Raw genomic sequence first — 26,295 nt, 5'->3', positions numbered from 1 at the left:
GCAGCTGCCTCAGCAGCAGCGTCCGCTGCTGCTGCTCCTAGGCATGCAGGGCTTGTTTAGAAGAAGGCGCACGTGGCTTTAGTTATTTCCGGAGCTTCATGCGTCTGTTCTCTAACAGAAACATCTACACAGTGTGCCTGTTAGTGGGTAACGCCCCGCCTGCTCTGGCTGCTTCTCCTGGGTTGCCCGTGCCGCTCCCGAGACCAACTCACACACAGAGAGCAGTCTCCAAAACAATCTGATTGCAGTTATGGAGGCGCCGAAGACTGATTCACTTCCGGCGGACGCGTCACAGGAGAAACAGCAGCAGCAAGACGCGACTGCCGTCCTGCGTCAGAGGGCAGCAGCAAGACAGGAACGTCTGCTGGCGCGACAAGCCCAGCGTATGCGGATAGTTCAGGGCATTGACACTGCAGCAGCCAGCAGCATCAGCACAGGCGAGCAAAGCAACAGAAATGAGCCGCAGGAACGGGCCGGGGTCGATGCTGGCCGCGGGGTCCCAAAGAGTGCAGCACAAATAAATGTTGCCGACACCAGCAGCAAAAGCATCAGCAGGAGCACAACCCGCAACATGGGGACGTGGCTAGATTTATTTTGCGCATTTGTTGGGGTTGGAGCTGCCGTGAACACTATTTTGCAGGAGGAAGCATCTCCGTACTATTTGTTTGAAGCTCTCGGCTTTCCCTATGGCCCAACGAGTTGGACAGTGCTGTGTGCCATCTGCAGTGCGCTTCTTTACCTACCGTTGCCTCTACTTCTGCTTCTTTCGGTTTCAGGTCAGCTGCAGCAGCAGAGAGGCAGTCCAGGAGACATCTGGAGAGGAACGGCGAAACTTTTCGCCTCCCCAGTTGCACCCAGCCACGGATCTCAAAGGCCATGGCTGCTAAGGGCAGTCATTGCAGCACCAAAGGCAGCTGCAGCAGTTAAGCCTCACCTCTTGCGTTTCTCATTCTTCTTCGTCTCATTCTGCTTCGTGACAACTACCCTTAGGATTGCAGCATGGGCAGCAGGGTGCTGCCAGCGAACACAGCGGCAGCAGTGACAGTAAACATCATCTGTGGCAGTGAGTGAAGCAGCAACTGAACCCATTTTTCCCAGTATGACGGGGTCCTGCAAAAGATAGCAGCGGCGCTCATGGTGTAGTTGCTGTTGCAGTGGTAGAGCCGCAATAGGAGTGAAAAGAGGGAGGCAGGGGGAGAATTTCAGTAATGGAGACACTGAAGTTTAAGGACACCAAAGTCAACGCAGTACAGCCAGTTGTCATGATGTCTGCTCTTCTGATTTGTCTCACATTGTTGTCTCCCGGTGCCATTTATCAGTAGTGAAGGGCTTGCCAGTGACAGCTGTGTGATTATATCCAACCCTGCGGATTGCTTGGGGCTTGAGAAAACGTGCGAGGCTTTTTAGCTACTGGCACAGGCTGCATATGGCCGGAAATAACCCAGAGATGGTGGGTAACGCATATGCCTACATATGCGAGCTTTCTTTTGTTCGTTCTCTAAGCGATTCAGTTCATGTTGCCAATTCAGTTCGTTCAGTGTTGTCGGAGCGTGGGCCGAACGGCCCCCCAAGTGGGCCTGGTGAAGAAACTTGCATACGTTCGGCACATCAAGGATAAATTCAAAGATGCCCAGGCAAATGCAATTGTAGAGGCACTGACTACAGTATACCTGCTTGGGGAACAGGTTGCTAGTCTAGCAAGATAGACGGCGAAATTGCAGTGTAGTGGGGACTGTATGTCCACGCTTACGCGCCCCTGTAAATATACTTGCGCAAATTTTTCGTGCCTGCCATAAACCCGGAGGCGCTGAAGACTTAAACGTACAAAATAATGCATGCAGCCTTCGCGCCATGTTGCAAGGTCGGGGCCCTCAGGAGGTCATGGGGCCCATTTTGCTCAGAGTTCCGGTTTGCCGCCTTGAACGCTTTAAAACTAAGTTTTTAAATACATTTATTTTGATTCTTGTGACGGCTTGTAGGTGGAGACTCCTTATAGGTAATGCAGAACCTCCCCGCACGCTAAAGACTGCCTCGATGATTGTTTTTGCAGTACATTTTTTCATAGAGAGAGACTGCTGTCTATTCTTACTTTTTTCTGTCGAGTAGAACAGTTGCCTTGTAAACGTCTTTTAAAATGAAGCAAGAGTCTCAACATTCGCCAGAAGTGCCAATTTGGGCTTCCGATGTCTCCTTGATGTATACCCCTGTGAGACGTCCTTCTCGTTAGTAGTTCTTCCCCATATGGGGTTCATCTTGTCTTTTCGCCTCCCGAGAGAAGATTCGGTCTCTGCTGTGTTCGCAGCGACGACAAAATGGCAAGCCCTGCTGCCGCTTTAGACAAAGTCTCGACGGCTGATCTGCTTGAAGAACTCAAGCGGAGATATAACTGCTTGTCGAAGCCTGAAGGGCGGTAGGAGAATGGCTGCTTATCGTTGCTCACCTGGTTTTCAGTTCCGCGGGAAAGAAATTAGTGGGCGAGGGGAGGGGCAAGTTCAGTCGAGGTGCCCAGCCGGGACACAGAAGAAAATCCTTATCTTCTACTTGGCAAATTGGGGGTTCTGCCATTTGTGCTGCTTTCAGATACGTCTTTCTAGGTGCCCCAGGCTCGGGAAAAGGCACACAGAGTGCGAATCTTCAGCAGACTCACTGCTACTGCCACATCTCAACGGGTGACATGCTCCGCGACGCTGTAGCGGCAGGAACAGAGCTTGGGCAAAAGGTAAGACCTGCCTGGATGTTACCGGGTTTCAAATAGCTGCGGCGACTGCATGCACTGCCCCCTCAATTTCACCGTTGTTCGAACCTTTAGTTGAACAACTACTGAGTAATATTTAAACAGGGCACCGTACGGTTGGCGTTGACTTCATGCCACCCAAGTGCAGTCAGCAAGTCTTCATGCATCATACACTGGTTTCAAGCAAATGCCCACAAATTTTAGACAAGCATTCAGCATTTGCCTTGCGCGAATGTGTAAAAGGCAAAGGGAATCATGGCCGCCGGCCAGCTCGTTCCGGACGACCTAGTTTTAGAGCTGCTCTCTGAAAGAATAAAGAGCCCGGATTGCGCTCGGGGTTTTATTCTGGATGGATACCCGAGGAATCAGGAGCAGGCAGATGCTGTGAGCATTCCGCACAGAAGCGTGGCTGCTTACGACATACTACGCAACACTAATCGATGAGTATATCTCATTTTCAAGTTCCCTGAATGCCTAGTCTGCTAGGGTGCTATTTGAACTTCGATACAGCGTTCCGAGCAACAGAGATCGAATGAGAGTGTCCGACCGAACTTGTGCCTCCCCCGTGTGATATTTTCGTTGTTTGCTGCCTTGATGTGCCGTTAGCTCCGCCGAGCAGATTTTTCTGTAAACCGGCAACCACAGGGGAGCTTATGGCTCTGTTGCCTTCTTACTGTGTCTTGTTCCGCAGCTAGACAAGCTCCTCGCCTCCCAGAAACAGAGGCTTGATGGCGTTGTATACTTCGACACCCCAGAAGATGTCCTGATTCAAAGGATCAGTGGGCGCCGCGTTCATCCGCCCAGTGGGCGTGTCTACCACACTGTCTTCCATCCTCCGAAAGTCCCGGGCAAAGATGATGTGAGTGCTTCAACTGGAGGACATTTTTCTTCTTGCATGATTATATGTTTGTTGGCGGAAACTGGCCATTAATTTTTGGGGCATTTCTTCATAAGGGAAGAATGCTTTTACTCATCAAATGACGATAAGGAGCAGAGCATTTCTTCATAGGAAAGGAATGCTTTGACTCATCAAATGATAAGGAGCGAGCTTCGATCGTAGGAGAGACGTGCAAAACCAAGCGTACGCATTGCAGTTTTCTCATGCAAGGTCCACCTGCCGTGCTTCATGTTTGCCTTCCAGGTTACTGGCGAGGATCTGATTCAGAGAAAGGATGATAATGAAGAGACCCTCCGGAAACGTCTGCAGGTGTTCAAACAACAAACGCTGCCCCTCGTTCAGCGCTACGAGAAGCAAGGGTTGCTTCAGCGCATCGATGGAAGCCTGCCAGCTGCTTCAGTGACTAACCAGCTGTATGCCTTCGTCCAGAAGCGTTCACAGAGCACTACGTCACAATAAAGTAATGCACTGTTTGTTCATGCTGGCCAAGTAATCCACAAGAAGAGTAGCGTCGTGCCCGTCGAGCTGCTGCCTGCAATCGGTTCGATGTGGCAGATGGACGACGCAACAATGCATTTTTAATGAGGTACCCTGCCAATTTTTCCGCAAGACCCCTGCAGTTACGGATGAGCAAATAAAACTTTTCATGTTCTGTATGTGTGCTGTCTACGGTGAGCGCAAAGTCTACTACTGTCATCCGAGCACTGGGTCGAGGCTATTTTTAGCTCCTTGGCTCTCCTGGCTGGCTTCTTACTACGGTTATGTCACCTATTTGCCACTGCCCCTTGAGTGAACACCCTTAGCGAAAATGCACAAGTACACATTAATGGGAAGGGTGCTCACAAGTGAGCATTTCAAGTCCCTGCCGCATTCAGCAGAGAAGCTGACGTGAACCGGGACCATTCAGCCCACGCCTTCACAAAAATCCGCAAACAAAAACCCCTGTAAGACGCCATGGACGGCGACCAAATATCTCACGCTAGCACGCGCATTCTTTTGATGTTAACTTTGCACCAAATGTACAGCACCTGACCTGGTGGGCGCCTGCACGGCGGAAAGCGGGCAAATTAACAACACTAACGACCATTTACATTCAAGACAAGGAAAAAGCCATAGAGTGTGCTAAGAACACCGATTGCCATCCCCGCAGCAACGTCCCTGCCATGGTGGAAGTTCTCCCGGATTCGAGTTGCTGGTATATACAAAGCAAGTAGCAGCATTATGGCTTGCAGGAACGGAACCAGTGCCTGAAACGCCGAGTAGACTTGTTCCACAATGGCACTCTTTCGACCGCGCTTCAGCGGCTGCTCGCTACAGCAACCTGTGGATTGTCCTTGGCATGAGAACCTGAAGTGTAGGTACAGCGCACCGAAGAGCATCCCACACACGGTGCAGCTGCTGTGGCCTGATGGGAATGAGCGCCGGGCTTCTTCCATGAGCTTTGGATCTCCGGTGCAGTGGAAGTTGTCAACATAAACGTATCTCTCGCTCGTGGGGTCCTTGCAAGCCACTTGGCTCCAGTCAGGTTTGCAAACGTCCAAAAAGTGAGGGCGCAGTGACCCGACCGCCGCCTTTAGCGCATTTGTCAACAAAAAAGCAAGATTAAGTGAGACAGCTAAGGTCCCCCAATATTTGTAGAGATCAACGAGCGTCTGCGATAGCTTCTTGTTGAAAAGCGTTACGCTCGTTTCTTCCTGATTCCCTTCGCGAGTCGAGCGGACAGCAGAAAAAAGCAGCTCAACTACAGCTACAAGGAAGAATGGGATACCGAAACAAATACCGAAAAGTCCAAAGGAAGACACCGACTCCCGTTGGTATGGAGCAGATATTTCAGTGTTGTTGCAGAAAGCCCCTCTGACTACAGCTGGCTTCGGCAACAATACAAGAGACCAGACCAATAGGATAATGCATGTCATAAGATGAATGCATATTCTCAAAAAGTACGGGCGACGGTGCTGCCGAGTGGGAGCACAAGAAAACTGAGGAGAGGACGAAAGGGAAGTGGCACTGTCAAGGGCTGGGGGCAACGAAGGATCCTGGGTGCGCCCAACAGAGCTACCTCCATTTCTAATGTCAATGGAGTAAGTTCTCGTGGGATCAGGCTCGTGCGAAACCATCACTGCGCCGCAGCAGTAGATTTACACGAGCTGTCAGTGAAAAAGTAAATGACCTCGCAGGGGCCCGACCACCAATGTGTTAGATAGCCACAAAAATCAAGGCACCTGCAAGTTATGCACTCAGATGAAAGGGAAGCAATATTCGAACAACCTCCAACGTTAAAAAGATAGAGGTGGCCGACCCGTGCTCGGAAACCACGCTGGCCTTCACAAAACGCAAACAGATGAACTAAATTCGCCTGAAGCACTTCCAGGCTTAAAAGTTCTTGATTTTGTCTTGAAGGTACCGCCAAAGCGCCCGTTGTTGTCCAAAGCAACGGACGAACACTCCAAACCCGCTCACTTTTCGGTGAAGCAGCCCTTAGCAAGTGTCTAAGGCCTACCCAGAGAAAGCTACAAACAAGAAAACACTGTAAAACTGTGTTTAATACCAACCTAAAGTTTTAAACTTTCTAGAGAATAACGGAACAGTGATGATCACGAACGTTACAGTTGTCTTGTGCCCGACCACCAGTCACGCACCGCAACAGTGCGGTCTCGCAAGGATGCAGCCATATGACACTGCAAAACTAGAGTTTGTATTATTAATTTCTCCACTGATATACACCTTGAAAAGCACCTTGACCAGCCACTACTACTGAACTACCTCACTAATGCCATTAACCAGCCCATCGACTACAGAGACCAGCATTACTGTCAGCATTACTGTTCCTCGTCCCTCCACAGTGCCTTTACACCACCCAAATTGTTTCCATGCATATACACATAAATATAGGCAGTATAAACTACACCGCACTCCCCCACCGAGCATGCTCAGCGTGTCCGTACGGCTCTCCTATATGCACCGCACGGGACACAACGCGCGTAATGGACCGTCGATACATATAAACTATGGCAGTCACTACCGTACCATCGACGCCAAAACGCCACCCTCTACGTACACCCAGTTCCAAAAACCCTTGAGGAACGCACGCTGCCTAACAAGTCTACAAACTCGGAAAGCAACAGCAGACGCTACAAATCACTAGGAAAACCAGCTGAGGTTACCAGCTGGGTAGAAGACGCCCCAAAAACCTCTAAAGCCTTCAATACCAGAACTACCTTGCCCAGTGCAGCAGCAACAGTGATACTGAAAACGACAAGTTCTACTGCAGCGCCAACCATGACACTAAAACGACCGCGTGGAAAATTCAACGCGCTAAAAAGCGTCAGAAAAAAATTGGTCCGTATAAAAACAGCTGACCCGGCGTTGGCTGTTCCGGCGCCAAAAAGGCTTCCCACAGCCTACAAAAAAAAAACTGAATATTCATTGTCAACCGGCTGGAATAAAAAAAATGTGCAGTCCGCCTACAGAGGGGCGGGGGCCCTCTATCCTGACAATGATTTATACGCAAAACTACAAGATGCAACGCATCCGATGCTGCGCGAATGACGGACTCCAAATAAATCCGCAGCGCGGCGCCGCCGGCACAGCATTATGCCCATGGAACGAGCAGAAAAAGTCTGAAAGCCTAGGACGCACAACATGCGTGCCACATTACGATGCATTATACAAAAAAATGGACAGATAAGCATCTGCTATGCAGACTTAGTACAGCCTCTGTACCACATGTACTTGGAAAAATAAAGTGGCCGTGCATTTCACATCAATCCCTCAATCCCTCAAATCGATGATGAAGAAAGCCCCGAAAATAGCGACGCAGCCACCAAGCAGCATGCCAGTGCAGACATCGCGGACGTGGTGGAAATGCTCCAGAACACGAGTCGCCGGTACATAGAGCGCCAACAACAACATCATTGCCTGAAGAATTGGAACGAGGGCCTGCGCCACCCAGAAAAGTTGCTCGACGAAGGCTCCAAATGCACCCTGGTCCTTTCTCATGCGGCGCTTAGGGGCAGTTTGACGCTGGTGCCAGCGGAAACGTGCCTGCAAGTAGAGAACCCCGAAAAGCATGCCGCACATGGTGTAAGTGCTGTGACCTGAGGGGAAAGACCGGCGGGCGTCCTCGACTCTGTGAGGGTCATTTGTGCAGTGGAAATCCTCGACATAGATGTACTCCCCGTTCTCCCCCTTGCAGGTAACCTTGCTCCAATCAGGTTTGCACGCATCGAAAAAATGAGGACGCAGAGAACCGACGAAGCACTTCAAAGAATCCGCGAACAACCATGCCGTGGCCATTGTAAAGCCGAACCCCCCCAAGTACTTGTACATATCCACAATGTACTGTGGCACTGTCCAGCCAAACATAGTCACGTTGCTCTTCATTCGTGCCTCCTTATCCTCAGTCACCCTCACCACAGCGATAAGCAGCTCAACCAAGATAATGATCAGGGATGGGGCGACGAACGAGAGAGTCATGAGCTGCCCCAAGTTGATCGAGCCCTTCCTCTTAGGTAGTGCAATGTCGGTGTTGTTGCAGAATGACCCACGTATTGTCGCTGTGCCGGTGAGCGAGTTCGCAGCCACTAAACATACAGCCAATAAACTTAAAACGTGCATCACCACACGCACAGGATATGATGGGATGATGCGGCCAAGTGAAAAGCCCAAAGACCGTTTCGAAGAGTTTGGCACTACGCCAGAATCCACCTCGACGCCACAAACACCTGACTTCGTTGTTACAGAATCGGTAGCATCCATCTTCACAAAAAAAAAACCTTAGTCCCGCTCCTGGAGTTCCTATGCCCACTCGTATTTACAGTTGCATACCCCACAGACGTCCCCGCAGACCACCGTCCGTCGCTCGGATACGTAAGTAGCACCAACCTAAACTGGCAGAAGACACTGCAGAACCGACTTGAGAAAAGACGATAAGTCCTAAAAATATGAAGAGGCGAAAACGGTCAACAACATAGGTCACGCTCGTAAGAGCCAAACCAAACCGCGAAGCAAGCGAACAAACCTGCTGCCTGCGGAGCCCACGCCACGCCCTCCTCTGGTTCCACTTTGTGGGGGGATGCTTGAATAATTAAGGTCCCACAAAGCAGCTTATAAAGAAATTAAATACTTTGCTCGCGATTTTTTTGTTGTAAGCATGACTTGCAACGCCACAGGGACAGGAACCACCCATCAGTCCGCCAGTGCAAGCGGGGAGAAGCTGCACGAGCCGCAGCTGCAAGAGCTTCAGCAGCAACAGCCCCAGCCAACCAAATCCCTACTTAGCCGCAGGAGGAAAACGTAGTAACTTCACTAACGGAATCAGAAATAAACTTGAGGGCGGTGATAAAGGGGTGATTTAAGCATGTTGAAACTTCAGGCCTCACTTTTTATCTTGGTATCTGCTTCAAGCGCGCTTTCTCCTGCCTGGACGCAAAATTCTTCACATCGGACCCCATAGAGCAACGCTTTTCACCGCACCAACGCGTAACCGCCCACAACGGCTTTATGAACAACAGCAACAGCAGCAGTGGCGGCAGCAGCAGCAGTGGCAGCGGGAGGCACGTAGCTCCCCTCCTGTTCTTGTTCCTCCAAGCCAGTGAGAGGCGGTCAGGCTTTTGTCAAAGCGACTTCAGGACAGGCGTATTGTTTTCGCAGCCTCATCGGTAGCTAGCTGTTCCGCTGCTATCCATTATACGCACATTTTGGACGCTCATAGATGAGACCCTCCATGGGGGCTCACGTCGGCTATAGTGTACGCTGCGTTAAATGCGGGAAAGCAAGCATTGAGTCTTGTCGTTGGGCTTCTCCTGGACGCATATTTCTGTGCATCGGGCATGCGACCGCGCCAGCCTCACCGTCAGCGACTTCCTTCACCCCACGCAAACTGGGTAATGCCCCCACGGGTTGTCTTGCTCTTACTGAGTTTGTGGTGCTGCCATTTCTGTTGCCGCGATTTCGGATTCTGCAAGTGATATAGGTGTCACATAGCGCGAGGCTCCCGCATATTTCTAGCTTCCACCGCCCGTTGCTGCTCCAGTTGCCATCAACTGTGGCTGCTGCGACAGCCGTAGTAGCTCATAACGGAGTCCCAGTGCTGCTGCCTTCATATGTGGGTGTAACCTGGTGCCACTGCTATTGTTGCAGTCTGCTGGCCCCCGAGATGGTGGTGGGATATCAGAGCGCCCTCCCCCTACGCCTACTGATCGGGGGAGCCCCAGGACCCCTCTAGATGGCCCGTACGATCATTATGGGGGCTACCCCGGTGGCCCTCCTCTTGGGGCCCCCATTTACCCGATGCGTCGCTGCAGTGAGAGCCCGGGACATCCCCTTATGCGAATGGCGTATTGCGGAAGGAGCGGAGAGAGAGCGGGTGTTCCTTCGGGACACAGAGGGCAACCACTGCGTTTGTTAGAGCGAAGAATGCCGCAGAGTCCCCTAGAGCAGTTGCATGTGCAGCAAGAACAGCAGTACCACGCGGAAGTGCGGAGGAGGCACCCTTCTGCTTGGCTCGGCCGCCGCAGGAGCAGCAGCAGCAGTCGCAGCCGCAGCAACGGCAGCTATGTGGCCAGTAGAGGTGCTTCTTCAGTCCTGTCTTTACGACGCGGATCGTTCATTGAGAGGGACAGGTGCGTAGGAGTCTTTCAAATGTATGTTCGTGTTCTTCTATGGTGCTGGGAAGTACTTGCTGCAAGGCGCACTGCTCGTGCCACTGCTGCCGCTGCGCTGGCGCAGTTGTTTCTGTCCTTTTTCGCCTCACATTTACTGCTGCCGCTGCTGTTGCCGCAGGAGCCGGAGCCGGAGCGTTAGCACAATAAGTGTGAATGAAGCGTCGGATTCGCCGCGAGATGATGCAGGCTGCTCTTACGAGCAGCAGGAACAGCGCAGACGACGCTCGTGGCAAGATCATCCTGGTGGAGCAGCCACAGCCGCCAGCAGCCGCAACAGGCCACCCGAGGGGCCATTCAGAAGATCTTTATCAAGAGCAAGTGATGTCTCTGCTGTGTCTTCATGTGAATCACGATCACGACGGCGCTGGCATCAGCAGCAGCGGGGGATGGTGCTACTCATGCATCCTTCAGGTCCCCACAGCAGCAGCAGGTGGCATGCGCAACAGCAGGAGATGCTGCAACGGCAGTGCCAACAAGCGTGGCAGCAGCAGCATCACATGATGCTGATGCAACGGCGTGGCAACAGGTGCAGCAGGAGCGTCAGCTCTTGTCGCTCGGTTTCCCCTAGCAGCATCAGCAGCAGTGGGAATCGGCCGCAGCAGCAGTGGCGGCGCGACTTATCGCTGGACAGGCGACGGCATGCGCAGCAGAAGCACAGAATGCGGGACCGACCAATGGTAGCAACAAAAGCTGCGGGTGGAGCAGAACTAAGCAACAGGGGTAGCAGATTGCGCGATGGCGGCGCGAAATATAAAGACAACAAGGCAAGTGGCGTCAGGTATACTCCAAGCTGTAGCAGCAGGAGCAAAGGCCACGGGGACACCAGCGGCAAAGAACCATGCGAGGCTACAGCCGGCGTTGCGCCGACGACGAGAGTTGACGGCAAGCCACAGAAAACACAAGAGGCAGCTCCAGTGGCAGCTGCTGATGCTGACGGCAGTGGCAGCAGGCGCAGCTGGAGCAGAAGTAGTTGTGCTGGCAGCAGCAGTAGCAGTAGCAGCAGCAGCGCAAGCAGTAGCTTGACACGGCAGCCCAGCAGGCCAGAAAGCAATACAGACGCCACTAGCAGAAGCTTGCGGATACCTGAAGGCAGTAGCGGCAGTGTTCGTGAGTCAGCTGGTGAGGCTAAGTCAGCAATAGACAGCAGCGGCAGCAGCAGCAGGGGGAGCATCGCCCCGATTGGCAGGAAGCGCATAGCTGAGGAACCACATCTCGCTGATGCGTCTGGTAACCAGGAAGAGCCTGGGAACAGCAGCAGGAAGCGACCTCGCATAGCCGGAGAAGTAGAGGAAAGAAACGCCAGCAATATCAGCTGCGGTTCCAACAATGGCATGACGCACAGTATTTGTAGCACGGAGTGCAAGCCTACCGAACAGTTCCGGACTGCTGCAGCAGCACCAACAGCAATGGCGAGGAGGGCATGCTCAGAAAGTGCCAGAGACGGCGCTCTTGGGGTTGGCGGTAGCAGCAGTCGCTGTAGCAGCAGCAGCAGCAGCGGAGTGAACAGGGAGGAAAAACTGCGGTGGAGGCAACAGTGTTTTTATGAATTTAAAGCAGCGCTGAGTAGTAAAACAAACAGTCCCGCGTCTCCAGAAACAGCAACGCCTGCGGGTGCTACGCATGCTTGTCGGGATGTGGAGGTTCAACAGCAGACGCAGCAGCAGACGCAGCAGCTGCAGCCGACTACTGCAACCACGTCGGCCGCTGCTACTCCTCTGATCAACGGCACGCTGCGTGATCATTTCCCTAGTACCAACAATAAAAGTAGCGGCGGCAGCGAAAATCAGGCCGAGCCTCCCATCTCTGGCGGCAGCGGGACGCCTAGCGTTGAGAAGCCTGATGTGTCTGTAGCATCAGCCGGGGCTGGCACAGAAAAAAGGGCTGCGCACAGACCAGCTGTAGTACAAGTAGCAGCGGCATCTCCAGCAGCAGGACCAGCCGCAAGGGGCCTTTCAAAAACGTCGGGAAGCAGATGGGACAAATGCCCTGGCGGAAAGGTCAATGGGTCCTTGCCTCTGGATTCGACTGCTGGTGGTATGTTTGCAGCCACACCAGCAGCGCCAGCAGTGTGTAACACCAGCAGCAGCGGCCGGACTGATCAGCAGCGGCAGCAAGCGGAATCCGATGAAGAGTACGCAGTGGATTTGTCTCGCTGCATCCCACGGCCCCTGCCTTCGCGTCTGGCGCCACCCCTCGGATGCTCCTATGAGAACCACAAAAGGTTCTTGTCACTTATCAGGAGGTTGGTTTGTATTGCTGTTGCTGCCGTGTTGTGCCGTTGGGCGTCGCGGAGGGGAAAAGAGGGAAGGTGGAGATTGTGTACTGATTGCCCAGGTGCTGCTATTGCTGTTGCGGTTGAAGCATGTTGCCACTGCTGGCTGTGGTGCTTCCTGCAGTCGGCGCAACCTTGGGAAGCAGTGGCGCCTTTCTGTCCTAGAACTGCACCAGAGGCAGACGGAATACTTGCTACTCCGCATCGACGTCAGCCTACACAGCCTACACTGCTGTAACTCGTCTTTTTCGCGCCAGGCGTGTGTGCTGCTGCAGCTACTTTCACTTGCTAGCGCCATTGCTGCAGCTGCTGTAATCGGTTCTTGTACGCTCTTGTCTGCTGCAGCACACTGCGGCCGTCTTGGCGGAGCTTGAGGTGCTGCGACGGCTGCTATCGGAAAGTCAAGCCACAGCTGGTGAGGATCTGACATTGTTGCTGTTACTAGACGTGTTATGTGCTTCTGCTGCAGTAGCTTTTGGTCTTCTTGTTGTTGTTTCTTGTGCTGCAGCAGGAGGTCAAGCTGCTGAAAGCGGTGCTCGCACTGCAGAGGGAGCTACAGCGGCAATTTGTTAGTTTGTAGCCTGTCAGTGGTGCAACGACAGCGGCTGCGTTCCGCAGCCTCCCTCATGTCTGTTGCTTGGTCTGTTATAATCGTTATCGCCTTGTTGTGTCTGCGTATTTGCAAAGGCGCTGTTGCAGTAGTAGCAAGTGCAGCTGCAACGCAGATGCAACGGAGATTACCTTTCCGGCAGCCACCACGGAATGCAGATGCTTTTCGACAGATGCAGCTGACTGATTAGGTTTTGGCGCCGCTTTGTAGCACCCCCATATTTAGCAGCTGCAGCTGCTTCAGCAACTGTACAGCACTTAGTGAGGCAGTAAAGACAGCAAAAGCTGTCTTTGCGGTGCATCTACAGCAGACTCTTGCCTGACTTGGCAGCCAAACGTCGCGCCACACAGAAGTGCGTCTCGGCTTTTGTGGCTTTTGTGGTAGACCTGCAGACCTGGATGTAGCGTGAGCGGTAGCACGAGCCGTAGCGCTAGCGGCAGATATAATAGCTATTTGTTTTCATAACAGTCCCTTGCTTGCGTGCATTTGTTCTGGCTGGGTGGCCGCCAGTTTTCTGGATATTTAAACGTCTGGGGTAGTTCTGCAGTGGCTGCACGGTGGTGCCACCACTGCCACTCTTGTCCAGTAACATGGTAGAGGGACGCTGAAGAGCACGCAGGGCATGTTCTTGGATTAATCATACAGTAACAATAACTGAATTACTTTCTTACATGTTTATTTGGCTGCTTTGCTGATAATAACAGTATGTGCAACTTTGAGGGCAGCTAGGAGTCCCAAGTAGGGAATGCTCTGCGCCTAGCACAGTACAGTTGGAGGCTGTCCCGCGATATATGCTATGCGCTAATCCTGTGGAGCAGGGCAAACGCCAGCTTCTGCACCAATGATGTCAGGCTGCCACGACGCGGCTGCTCTTCCCCAAATGCTGCTGCAGGAGACAGGCATTCGGACCTGCAAAGCAAGTGGACTCAACCAAGGAGAGATTGCCCTGTCGGGGCGAGAGGCGACGCGTCTCCCGGACCTTGAGGGGCAGATGAGCATGACAACGCAGCCACCCATGGACTTGCACACGGTCGTACCATAGAAGAAGTACAATATACGAAGTTTCGCAAACTTCCTACAGACAAGGTTCATAGGCCTCGTTGTGGGCGGTTGCTGCAAGGGTGGCGAATTAGGGGAATATTTGGAAGGCGATACTTCTGCATGTTGGGCTTGTCTGAAGGAGGTTAGAAATGATATAAAAGACAGGGTACGGCGTGATATGCTCCAGCGCTTATGTACATTGAATCGGTCTGTGCTTATTCGCAAAATTTCAATCATTGACGAGGAGACCATTAAGTGTACTCTGCCAACACACACAAGCACAGCACAAGAGGTGGGCTTGCCAGCAGCAGAGCTATTGAATTATTTCTTGGCCACTCTGCTACTTGAGCTAAACCAGGCCCTGGATGAGACGCTACTGTTGACTTCATGGAGTCAAAGGAGGCAACTGCTGAACTAGCAGCCTTGGAAGGCCCATGGGTAGCTAAAGCACTTGAAGAAACGATGAATTGAGTTGGCCCTTAGTTTCGAGGGTGTATTGACTAGGAGCCAGCGATATTATCCAACCACTGGGGATAGAGCACAGCAACTCCTGAGATGCGATCCGGCGGTCCCCGTGTGATCCTAGCAAGGGGAAGAGGCATGTAGCTAAAGAATGTACCACACGTAACGAAAGCGTCACCCGGTCAGAAGGGATCTGCGTTCGGTGTGGACGTGCAGATTATTACGTAGGTGTTGTGGCACACCGCCGAAGCCGTGGTTAGCCTACAACGAGGGAAGTAGGAATGCGCCCAGGCCCCACAAGCGGATGGGACAGTAACAGCGTTCAAACGGTCAGGCCTCAAAGTTGTCGAAGACAAGCATCTTACGCACACGGGGCATGGAGATTGGCTGCCGGGCACTGTGGGAACAACGCCTAATGCCATGGAAGTCTCCTTTAGCTGGAAGCAGAGGCTGCTTAGGCAAGAGGGAAGCCTACCAGGGAGGGGCTACAGATGAACCCTTAAAATGTTAAAGCGAAACCCCGCCCAGAAGAAGGGAAAGGTGCTAGCCCAAATAGTGATTGTATCGACACGAGTATCTCACTGTAGGCGCGGTATGCACGATGCTAGGAACGTTGAAGCAACGGAAGCCACTTCAAAGTGGTGATGGGAGCAAGTGAGGATGGAGACAGTAACCGACGCCCAGAAATCACTGTGCCGTGAGGGCATGACAGCAGCGGTCCTTTCGCAGATACTAGGGGACTGATCTGAGGGAATCGTCGGCACGGGCGCGCCATGCAGATTAATCATTTTGACCATTGCTGAGCGGCTTAGCCTGAGGGTGCGTCATTTACACAAGGCCTGCCGCCTCACTGTAGCCAAAGAAAGATAACTGCGTAGCGACTGCTTAGTAACGGGACTTACTAGGTACTGCAGAAATGCATATCTATCGGGGAGTTTTCTAGTGCATCCTATACCGTATGGCTGGACCCTAGGGGTAGACTGGGAGATTGGGCGAAGCCCTGAAATGCAGGCCCACGACACGCTAGCGCAACAGGTGTCCAGGCTGACAGTCATGGAAACTGTTGCACCCCTTGTAGCCCATAAGAGTGTAGTGCTGTGCACTACGTTCCTCCAATATGCTCCCAGTGGTACAGGTGACATAGCGGGGCCAAAGACAGCCTGTGCTGTTGCGTCAGGCGAAGGGCAGCACGTTGACTTTGAATGTAGTGTCACGGTTGAACTGGTGCTCGAGAAAGATGCCGAGCAGTTGTTTAAGAGGTCGAGCGTTGGTAGCGAGTCCCGGGCCAGCAAGATAAGCATGGACACCAAGTCCCATGTCCCTAGCTGCTCGAGCTAAGAATTTACTTCAGCTTGGAAGATAGAGGGACATCCGTGGGATGGAATGGCATAAAGTCACACATGGATAATCCCAAGACTGAGAGAATGCACTGGCCTTGCTTGGCCACCCGGATTTGATGGAAGCCTTGGTGGCTTGACTTCCTCGCTGAGCTCCACCACCACACTTTTAGGTACTTGGAACGCGCACGCAATTAGGTGGCGTAGGCAGCGTTGCGCTGCCCTCAAGATCGTGCTGCAAGAGCACCCAGTAAGCCTCCCAAGATTTTCATTACTTCCCCTGGGGTCCTCGCCATCTTGGCATCCTTGCGAGAGAGACTTCAAAGGGAGTCTCACAGAATATTGAGTGCTAGCAGGTATCCACACAAGGCTTTTACGTTCGCCCATTGCCTTCATCCACCACTTACTGCTCTTGCTCTTGGGGTTCAACACGCGCCTTCTCAGAACACGTTCCTCACATCACTTGACCTGAAGCGCTTCTTAAAGCCAACTCCAACTCCTTTGATTGAAAACGAGAGTTTTCTACCTCCCAAAGCCTAGAACGGGAGTTCTCTACCTCCCCAAGCCTAGACTTCAGCATACGCAAAGGTCCGAGCCCTTCGCGAACGGTACCTCGTAGTACAATGAGCTGAAGAACTCCTTTGGTACTAGTTTTCGCAACTGCTAGCGAAATTCTGTTAGCTGCATGTTGCGGATTTGCGTGCCACAGCTCCCTGAACTCCTGACTCATGTGCTTTAGAGTCACCGTGAGTCACCGTGAGCACGTCACAGCGAAACATCGCAGGCAGGAGAAAAGCTTTCCCTGCTCTCAATAAGAATTATTATAGGCCACGCTTGCGTGCCTGCTCCACTCTATATGTAGAGTCTTGTATTCACCCCCTGTAGCCATTGGGGTCGCAGCTGTCTGGAAAAAAAATGCCCCTTACTGCCGACACTGGAAAGGATTTCATTTGAGTGATAAACAACTGTCTGAGCAAGATTGTCCACTTTTCTGTTTCTAGAAACGCGTTTGTAGCAGGTGACAGCGTTGAGTTACTCGCCGGCTGTCTCATTTGATGGCATCCTTGAAGTCATCAGTTGTAACCTTCGACTCCTGCCTGCCAATGGCTGCAGTTGTGCACGGAATTCAAGAGAGTCATGCATTGTGCTTGCCACCCTCAGGCTGATGAGTAGGCTGAACGTGAGAATAGCACATTGGAACAGGTGCGTCGGGAATATGCTCAGTTGGACGAGCGGCGCTATCTGTTTGAGGCCATATTTGACCTGAACCCTCTGACGGCAGCCGAGTCAGATATTTTTTGTGCTTTGGCACCCACCCCCACCCTTCCTCGGACTAAACTGTTTAGGCAGCTTTGTGAGTGCTTGTAGAGGCATATTCTACATGCAAAGTGACAAAAAGCCCCTTGAGCAGACCCCAAAAGGCGTGCAAGCCAGTACGTTGTTCGTGACAAGATCTGGCAAAACGGCAAACGCCTGTTCTCTCCCAACGCATGATCAAAATTCGTTTTGCGCTAGTGTGGGCCCTTTTTCACCAACGAGCACATCGATACGGTGCTGTAGTGTGTGGCATTGCCGTCGATTTACTCCCTTCACGATATTTGTCATACCCCTCAATTTGTGCCCAACCGCCCTCAACAGCCTAACTTGGTAGCCAAAGAAGCAGTTGTTGGTTGGCTTCCCGTCTGAGACATCGCCAGCAACCCTACTGATCAGTACGAGGCCTACTGCACCTTGAATCGGTGGGACAGGAACACTTAGGCTGCTGCTCTCGTTAGATGCAAGTGCAGGAGAACCTCGTCAAAGTCGAAATAGTCTCAGAAAGAGGCTCTAAACAGTCGGGCAACCTCTGTTTAACTTAGGGACATTGAGCGGCGCTTCCAGGACCTTCTGGTACCAGCTGGAGGAGTGGACAGCTACTCTGCTTCGTGGGGAGGCTATCGCTTCTGCAGTCTCCGGATTCCTCTGTTGAGCACAAAAGCTACCGAGCTCTATGACTGCAGTCGCTCTAAGATTGCCTGCCTGCCTGTGCCAAAGCGCGGTGAAGACGCTAGGCACCTTAGATACCCTGGCTTGTCGTAGGCTGCCGCTTCTTTGGCGCTCTCCAGTAGCCTAGTTCGTGCACCAAATGACTCCAGTATTTCATTTGAAGAGATTTCCCACGCTGGATTAAGTCGCATTTGTATCTCCGAACAGTTTTGCAGACGGTCTATTTTAATTCGCACTTTGCGTCTTGTCGCACGTGATTCGACACGCGCCAAACCGGGTAATCCCACATGACTCAATTGAATGCATATGCAGGACAACGTATGTATACGCGAATGTACACGGATAGGAGATGTAGATGGGAATGGTTGTGCCTGCGCAGGGATAAATGCATGCCATGTTTATATCGTTGTGTTGCCATGAATCTGTGCTTGTCATTCTGAAGAATCTGTGTTCCTCTCAGCCACGACAGTAAACATTTGACCCAAGGAAACGTGTGCCGGGACTTAACACAAAGGTATCGGGGGGTACACTCTTGCTTGCGACCCTAGTTACTGCAGTGGCCATCGCTTTCTTCATAATAAAGACGCCATGGGGACACAGGGAGTACGCGGTGATGCGGCAGCACGCCCCTTGCAGCTGTAAGGGTCTAAAGCGTACCCGTTTCGTTGCCAGTGTACACGGCCCTAGCCCACGCACCCAAGTTAACACGCCATAAGGACCGTTTGCGGTTGCCCCTAAGCCTGAATCGCATATACGGTCGCAACCCCTCCATCTCGATCCCGAACGAATTTCGCTCAAATACTGTATGGAACGGTGTCGTTTCTGTAGTCTTGTTTTGCTAAAATTGATGGTCTGGGGTACAGCAGAAACCCCTTGCGTTCTTGTGAGGTTACTTTCACCCACGTCTCTGCAGTGAACCAGTGGGAGAACCATATATACACTGCGTGTGATCCATCCGTCCAACCAAAATCTGATGTATTTGTTCTAGATCCTACGACTTCTGCATTTAATGGCGCGTTGAGGAGTGTCACCGTATAGTGTCCAACACCACAACTCGAAGATTGATACGACGAGCATGCATGGAGATCACATACGAATGCGCATGCACTTGGATTTTCGGGAATAACGCGAAATCATGTAATTGAGGCCTCTGACTAGAGGCGTTGTTTTGGCCGCATTCCTTGTTGTGTTTCTGCTGTGTGTGCGTCTTCTCATGCTGTAAACAGGGGGACCAAAACGGCTGCAGCCGACTCGCGAGTGAGGGCCCGTCGTCAGTATCTCTCCAAATGGAAGTTCCAGAATTTGCTTTTTATTTCAAAAATCTAAGAGGTAACAAATAACACTACGTGTCTGTAATCAACAAAAATGAGGCCATTCTGTAGATAAGCGTCCCACAATGGTGCACGATCAGTTAGGGCTACAGCGCATTGTGGCCCTCACGCGCCCCTTTCAATTTTTCATCCTTTGTTTATGTGCCATGTGCTTGGTGAATAAGAAAGACAGATGTGCCATGTCGCTGCAGTTGTTGCCAAGGAGTTGTGGGTGTATATCCATGCAAAATGAAGTGCCACGGCCAGTTGCGTTTCCGTGTACGTTCATAGCCCACTCCCCTGTTCTCGTTGCGTCTCATTCATTTTCAAGCAGAGGCCCCACCCTATCAAGTCTCTTCCCAACAGTGGCGATGGGCACGTCTCGCATGCCTGGCAACACTTCCGGTCCTTACGGGCCCCCAGGCGCAGCTAATTTGATACCTTCTGCTGGTGCTACTGTGGCTGATCCGCCTGCTGCGGCCATTGCCGACCTGACTGCTGCACTTATGAGCACGGCAGGTTTCGCTGCATCACGGCTTTGTGTGCCGCCATGCAGTTCGGTTTCTCCGTCAGTTGCAGCAGTGGGCTCTCCGGCAGTAATAGCAGAAGCAGCAAATGACGAATGGGTAGTCGTCATTCAAGTTGTATATGCCTTCCGCCATGCTGCCGTTGCTGTTCTAGTTCAGGAGGCTCTCCAGTGCCTACTGTGGGGTAGTGACAGCGACGTCCAAGTGGCATACGAGCTCCGCACGCTAGATCAGCTAGAACAGCAGCGCGAGCAACAACTGCAGAATCAGGAGCAGCAGCCACAAGGAGAGCAGAATCGGCTTCAGCAACAGGCCATGCTGCAGGCTTTGGATGCTGGGGCAGTTGAGGTGCGTGTGCTCGTTGAAAACCGCGGCGGAGCCACTTCTCTTAATGGCGACGACAGCAGCAGCAGCAGCTGCATCAGGAGAAAAGAAAAAGGCCGTGTCTTGGCTTGGTCTCTTGATGATCTTGCTGCTGCTGCGGACCTTGTCGTCCCGGCTGCTTCGCGTACGCCTGATGGCGCCTTTGCGGTCCGCACAGCAGCAGCAGCGTTGGAGCACCAGAAACAGCAGCCGCTGCAACAGAACTTGCTCCTACTGCAGCGCAGCCGGGCCGCCTTACCCTTGCGCAAGGGAGCTTTGTGGTCCTTTCTGCTCAGTGCAGAGACAGCAGCCAAACTGCGGCACAAGGCAGGCGAGGACGTGCTTCCACTTGCGGTGCAGGCAGTCAAGGTGTATATGCACTCATCCACACAAATTGATTGCTTGTATTCCCATCTCAGGGTAGTCGTTTGCAGTCCACTTGTGTTGCTGCACTTTAATCCGTCGCATTGATCGCCTTAGTTCCTTTTTGTGTCTGTGTTCTTGCGTTTGCCTGTCGTGTCTCTTTTGCAGCCAAGTTTTGTCTTTTGCTGAATGTTTCTGTGCAGCTTTCGTGGTGTACTTTATGTGTCACTGACCACTTGTCTCGATGAGGGCCGTCTTGCTTTTTTATCGTTTTGTCTGCGCTTCTTAATTTCTATTGCAGGCATCTGCTCCGTTTGTACTGCGGCACTTCTGTATTTGTGCCGGTATCAAGCGTCATCTGTTCGGGTGCCTGTCTTCACTGCGCAGTAGCTGTTTGTTGTCTGAGTCATATTCTCGCTTGTTTTGCAGTAGCTGCTCCGTGCTCCTGCGCCTGCAAGTCAAATATTCTTTATTTTTAGTAGTTTAGTCCCTGTCGGTGGTACTCCTGCAGTCTGCGCCGCTGCTGCCTCTAGCCTGGTGCACGCTTGGCCATTCACTGCGGCTACGAGGCCGCTTCTGGGAAAGCAACTGCTGCTACAAGGTGGCATCGCATCTGAGAGCGTGCCATACAGCAGCAGTTACAGAGGCAGAAACAGCAACAAGCACAGCGGCTAGTGCTCCACGCGCTGCACTCGCCGCTGCTGCGGCAGCTGCAGCAACAGTCTCTCCCAAACTCACTAGGGCACTCGAGAACACTCTTGTTAGAGCTCGAATGGATCCAAAGGAACTCAGAAAGGCGTTGCCCACATTAATGTACGCGTGGCCATTTCCGCTGCTAGGGCTGCTGTGGTTGTTGCCCTTTGGTTTTGCCGCTACTGCTGCTGCGTTTGGCGCTGTGTCGCTTGGTGCCTCCCGTCTGGCTGCCAATGTTAATATCATCGTTTTCTTTGACTTTGTTGCCGTTGCCTCTGCTCTTTATTGTTCTCCAGTAGTTGTATGAGAAGCGACGTCCTTACTTGTGAGGTTCTTGCTGCAGCGGAGGTGGTACAAACACGTTGTTACGCACCGCCGCCGCGAGGAACGCAAGTCGTTATTTTGTAATGTATATGGTTTGTGTATGTGTTTGAGCTGATCTGCTGATGAATTTGCTGCTTGTTTTTGCTCTTTGTGTTTTAGAAAGGCAGAAGTGGAGGCGCCGTGGGGCTTCGCCTTTGATTCCAACCCCAGAGAAGTTGGAGGCATTTTCGTGGCCTACGTGGTGGAGGGCAGCAAGGCAGAAAAAGCTGGGCTTGTGCCAGGTAAATCAAGAATAATAATTTTGCAGGGTCGCCACAGCTCAGAAATTCGCAGCTCGGCGTGGGAGCTAGCTGGTTCGTGAGGTGTGCCTGCTGCAGGCGACCAAATAGTGCTCGCAAGCAACACTATACTGTTAGGCCTACCCGTCGAAAAGTGCGTTGACTTGCTGCGGCCGCGCCGCCGGCCGAAGCCCCAGCAGCGGGAGCCTCAGTTGCTACCCTTGAAGCTTGAGGTGTACAGAGGTCCGTTGCCTCTCCTGTATGGGGCCTCTGGCTTCGCTGCACTGCAGCGGCTTGACGCAGTTGAACGTATGGGAGAAGACGACGGTGACTCACAACATTACAAGCAACAGCAGCAGACGGCTCCATTTCATGTGCCAGCAGGGTTCCTCAACACGCTGTTACAGGGCTCCGCCTGGACGCATCAAGAGCTCTTCTGAGACTAACAAGCGAAGCACTTACCTTTGTCCGTTTGCGACGGCCACTATTTCCATTTACATGCGTTCTCCACCACACTGCACACCCACACAGAGAAGAAAGTGTGTCACAGTGGTGCAGTTGGTTGGAGGCACCCATTGGTCTCTGAAGAAATGTGGGAACACGAAATGTATCGGCCCGTAAGGCTGCCTTCAGAAATCAGGAAGATTATTGAAATTCGTACTGTGCTGCGTACAAATCACAACTTGCGAAATATATGCCGAGCGAATCTTTCCAATCGTCGTGAGTAGCGGTCCAGTCGGTATTTGTAAGAGCGATGACAGTGCGGCAGCCGCCTCTGCTAGCTGCACGCTCCAAGCCTTTGTTGACGTAGTCCTAGCCTCCTCGAGTAAATTCCCAGCAGCGATTGCAAGGATCAGTGGGTGCTTTCCACATGTAAACTCTATCGTAGGACGGCATTTATCTTCCAGTGCGCCAGCACCTACTGGAATCGTACTGTGGGCTTAGAAGCTGAGCTCCACCAGGTCATTTCCGTCAACAGGCGAAGATAATCTCTGGAGTGTATTTACGAACCTCAAGTGATCGCACTCATGAGTGTCGGCGTCATCTCCCATCTTCGACGTATCGTCAACAATCCCCTTTTGCGTTCCCCTGGACGCAGGTGATTAGGATTCCAATGCCAAATTGTCTGTCTGTTCAGTTCCCGTTTCTAAAATGTAGAAAGTTTTATTTCCACACATTTCTAAGATGTGCGTTTGCACGGAAGTGACCCGTGGATACCTGCTAGGCAGTGCTAAATCTGCACCGTGTGTTTGCATTTAAGTGGAAGTACACACACGCACATGCACACATGCACACACACACATGCACACACACACGCACGCACACGCACAGTCTTTATGTACATATATAGATACATATATATATATATTATGTATATGGTGTGTGTATGTGGTTGCTCGTTTGCATTCGCGTCTGCCTATTTGCTTGCGTGTTTGCCTGTGTATGCCTGTATGCGTACATTTCTATTTTTGAAAGTGTATGTTTGAAAACAGACAGCTCTATCTTGCCCAGTCCCTCCTTTGTGCGTGAAACGCCACATATCATTTTGCAGTGCACTGCGTATTGGCTTTGCGCACCTCTGATAAGATACTGGCAAAAATCATGTTCAGAGTATTATACCTGCTAAGATGTAGTCTGCTGTTCCATCCACCGTGGCTTCTAGCAAAAGGTCCAGTGCTTGAGCTGAGCGGCTCAAGCATTGGACCAAACAAGTTTTGCGGGCCGAAGGAGCATGTCCTACCTCAACACCAGCTTGCTCACGTTGCTGCAGGTCATCCAGGAAGATAATCGAATTGAAGACTGCAGCTGTTCTTCCGCTGCATAAACTTTAACCTAGACAATGGAACCACGCCACTGTCGATACATACCTTGCGTCTGAGCGTGGAGATGAAGCGGCCCACCACCCCCCGCAGCGCTTCTTGAGTGGCTCTGGATTTTTCGACAAATGTAGGATTCATCTTCAAGTCGTCTGGAGGAATATTTTGAACGCTGGACTCAAATTGTTGGGAATCCATCCGCAAAAGCACGAAGTGTTCTTACTCTAGACACTTGGTATCTAGTCGTCCACTGTCCTCGTGGTTGTGTATGCGGAGCTTACACCAAAGGCAGAAATGTCTGGTTAGGGGGGATAATGTTGCCATAAAGTGTCTTTATATCGGGAATTAGACTCTTAGTCGGTACTTATGTTCCGGCTGTTTACTACTGTGCATTTTACCGGAGCACTGCGGAGGTCAGTCGCGTAGCGGCCATGCCCTAATTCCAAGTCGGGCAGTGAACTATTTCACATAGAGGGCATTGTATTTACAAAAAGGTGCAGGCTTGAGAGGGCGTAGGGTTGCCGGTCAGGTAGCGGAAATAGAAGTTTACTAACTGAAAAGGCAAAGACAACATGTGACTCCCGGCGTCCCCGCTGGCATGAGGTTCTAAGTTCAGCCTCGTGTCGTAGTGGTAAGCTAGAGTGTGAATAACCAGATGTGCAGATAGTCTATGGCGTGTACGCAATCTGCATTGTAGTGCCACTTATAAGGCTTCACAGCTGTGGGACTCTAGGAGATGGAAGGACGGGGAGAAGGCTTCAAGGTTCAAGCGTAGTATTCCTCTTTTTTGCTGCCTACAAAGAGTGTGCCCCTAAAACCGTTGTAGACAGTTACACCCGTCAGCTCCCTTCCTCGCCACAGCCATAGCATTTTCAGTATGCCCTGCAGCCACAGTGTAATAATGCTTTCTTGTTTATTTGCTTCCGGCCGCAGTCTGGGAAATGAGGAGGATGTAATGCGGGGGTAAACCGGCAGCACAGGCCATGAGGGCGCGCATGATTTCTGCTCACAGCAACGTAAACAGAAAATAGGGGACAGAAAGATTTCCTGTAGCGTCGTTTTAGCCAACGTTCGAGCAATTCCCTGTCTCGACCACACTCACCGGACAGTGGGTATCCGAGCACAGTCAGAATAAGAAACGACACATGCGTATGAAGAAATGGCAACATACGGACCGAACGCTACTTGCTGCACTGTTTTGTCCAGCGACAATGGCATACGAGCGAACAATCTTGTGCCTTCGTGGATTAGCATGTCGCGCAGGGAATGGGAAACCTTCCAGCGAGCAGAAAACACTCTTAAACATCTGGGCAGGGATCAACATGAAATATTGTAAGGTAATTGTTTGGGTTTGTGCAGAGGAGAGGGAAAGAACACAAAAGATCGCATGAGACGATCGTTCTGCCTTGCTGCCCATGAGCCAGATCACGTCGCGGCCGAATTTGAGATGGAACGCAGCACACGGCTTCCTTTTATAGTCGCTAACTGGTGTGTTTAAAACTGTCGTAAAACTCTCTTTTCAATAGAACAACGCGGGCTCCCTCGCGTTGTCTCCGGCTTTAAGGGCGGATGAATTTGGCTGTGGGCATCAGGGGTTTTGGTCTTGTCGGTCCTATGGTCATCATGGTCCCGACATGGCCGTCAAAGCCTTAAGCACTCGCTGTAAAACTCAACGCATCACTGCCGCAGCGGGAAAGGTAACCCGAAGCAGCTGCTAGTAATATCTAACGGGGTGTTGCGAGTACTAACTAACGCGAGACTCAGAAGGATCCGACTGGGACGCTTATATCTCTTTAAATGAGCTCGGACGGGTCGTAAACGGTAGGGGGATCTCTAAATAAGTAAGAGTTATTTGGACCCCCCGGGACACTGAGCGCTGAATACGACAACCTTTGCCAGCCCCGAAGCTACTAACCTGAGCCTTGCTAGCCTTAGGTAGAATCAGACCAATATATCTTAAGGAGCCCACTGTAAAATGCTTTAGTTAGCAGTAGCGCGCAGTCGAACAGTTGACACTTTGTGCGAAGTTTCCAGAAACTATAGCCCAAATAAAGCTGATCCTGCTCCTCTTAACAATAGCACGCAAGGCTGGTGCGCTGGTATAGAAGAGCGGATATAAGAGTACATCTGCTCTTGCTCCTCGTATGCGTTTTCTTAACTTCCCTTTTACTACGCATTAGAATATTTTTACTAAGTTTCATTCTGCCACTATTTGCAGGACAGGACGACCAGTCCAGCTCCCACGCAGGGAGGACCCACCAGAGGCGAGCATGTGCTCAGATTCTTTCCTCTAGCTTCAAGGCTGCAACTGTTGATGTGTCTGATATTAATGTAGATCGGGGTCAAACGAAACCTTCTTGCTCCCCAGGCGAGAAGTGTAATCAGCCTCCGTCCATGGCTCATGCGGGTGCTGTCGGGTCTCAGGTGTTGGTCATTTCTAACAGTTGCAGAACGACACCAGTGAACCATGCCGGTGGCCCATTTACAGCACCTGAGGAACATTGTTAACATCAGTATCCCAGGCGCAGCCGGAAGTAACAGGGTCATTTCAGTCTGCTGGCTCAGGTGGTAACGACTCATCCATTATCTCCAGCCCACTTCATGAGGATAAGGCC

General features: G+C 51.8%; 6 protein-coding genes across 6 annotated transcripts; 4 read left to right on the top strand and 2 right to left on the bottom strand.

Moving 5' to 3' along the window:
• Positions 1-250: 250 nt before the first annotated feature.
• ETH_00010600 (uncharacterized protein) lies at positions 251-1,042 on the top strand (the record flags this gene model as incomplete). The annotated part of the gene is made up of 1 exon (XM_013376993.1): positions 251-1,042. One exon carries the CDS (start codon positions 251-253, stop codon positions 1,040-1,042), a length of 792 nt encoding a protein of 263 aa, XP_013232447.1.
• Positions 1,043-2,312: 1,270 nt separating this feature from the next.
• On the top strand, positions 2,313-4,091 carry ETH_00010595 (adenylate kinase, putative; the record flags this gene model as incomplete). The annotated part of the gene is made up of 5 exons (XM_013376992.1): positions 2,313-2,410; positions 2,581-2,719; positions 2,978-3,118; positions 3,426-3,593; positions 3,876-4,091. The coding sequence occupies 5 exons, from the start codon at positions 2,313-2,315 to the stop codon at positions 4,089-4,091; spliced, it is 762 nt and encodes a 253-aa protein (XP_013232446.1).
• Positions 4,092-7,403: 3,312 nt separating this feature from the next.
• On the bottom strand, positions 7,404-8,390 carry ETH_00010590 (uncharacterized protein; the record flags this gene model as incomplete). Its single annotated transcript, XM_013376991.1, has 1 exon — positions 7,404-8,390. The coding sequence occupies one exon, from the start codon at positions 8,388-8,390 to the stop codon at positions 7,404-7,406; it is 987 nt and encodes a 328-aa protein (XP_013232445.1).
• A 1,073-nt stretch (positions 8,391-9,463) lies between these two features.
• ETH_00010585 (uncharacterized protein) lies at positions 9,464-13,142 on the top strand (the record flags this gene model as incomplete). Its single annotated transcript, XM_013376990.1, has 6 exons — positions 9,464-9,517; positions 9,774-10,255; positions 10,416-12,539; positions 12,694-12,778; positions 12,915-12,984; positions 13,078-13,142. 6 exons carry the CDS (start codon positions 9,464-9,466, stop codon positions 13,140-13,142), a joined length of 2,880 nt encoding a protein of 959 aa, XP_013232444.1.
• Positions 13,143-19,686: 6,544 nt separating this feature from the next.
• ETH_00010580 (Pdz domain protein, related, related) lies at positions 19,687-22,303 on the top strand (the record flags this gene model as incomplete). Its single annotated transcript, XM_013376989.1, has 4 exons — positions 19,687-20,574; positions 21,080-21,381; positions 21,745-21,866; positions 21,963-22,303. 4 exons carry the CDS (start codon positions 19,687-19,689, stop codon positions 22,301-22,303), a joined length of 1,653 nt encoding a protein of 550 aa, XP_013232443.1.
• Positions 22,304-25,888: 3,585 nt separating this feature from the next.
• ETH_00010575 (uncharacterized protein) lies at positions 25,889-26,227 on the bottom strand (the record flags this gene model as incomplete). Its single annotated transcript, XM_013376988.1, has 1 exon — positions 25,889-26,227. One exon carries the CDS (start codon positions 26,225-26,227, stop codon positions 25,889-25,891), a length of 339 nt encoding a protein of 112 aa, XP_013232442.1.
• Between the last annotated feature and the right edge of the window lie 68 nt (positions 26,228-26,295).

The sequence above is a fragment of the Eimeria tenella genome, genomic scaffold (genome assembly GCF_000499545.2).
Source record: "Eimeria tenella Houghton genomic scaffold, Eth_scaff43, whole genome shotgun sequence".
Lineage (NCBI taxonomy): Eukaryota > Apicomplexa > Conoidasida > Eucoccidiorida > Eimeriidae > Eimeria > Eimeria tenella.
This window is presented reverse-complemented; position numbering and strand designations above follow the sequence as displayed.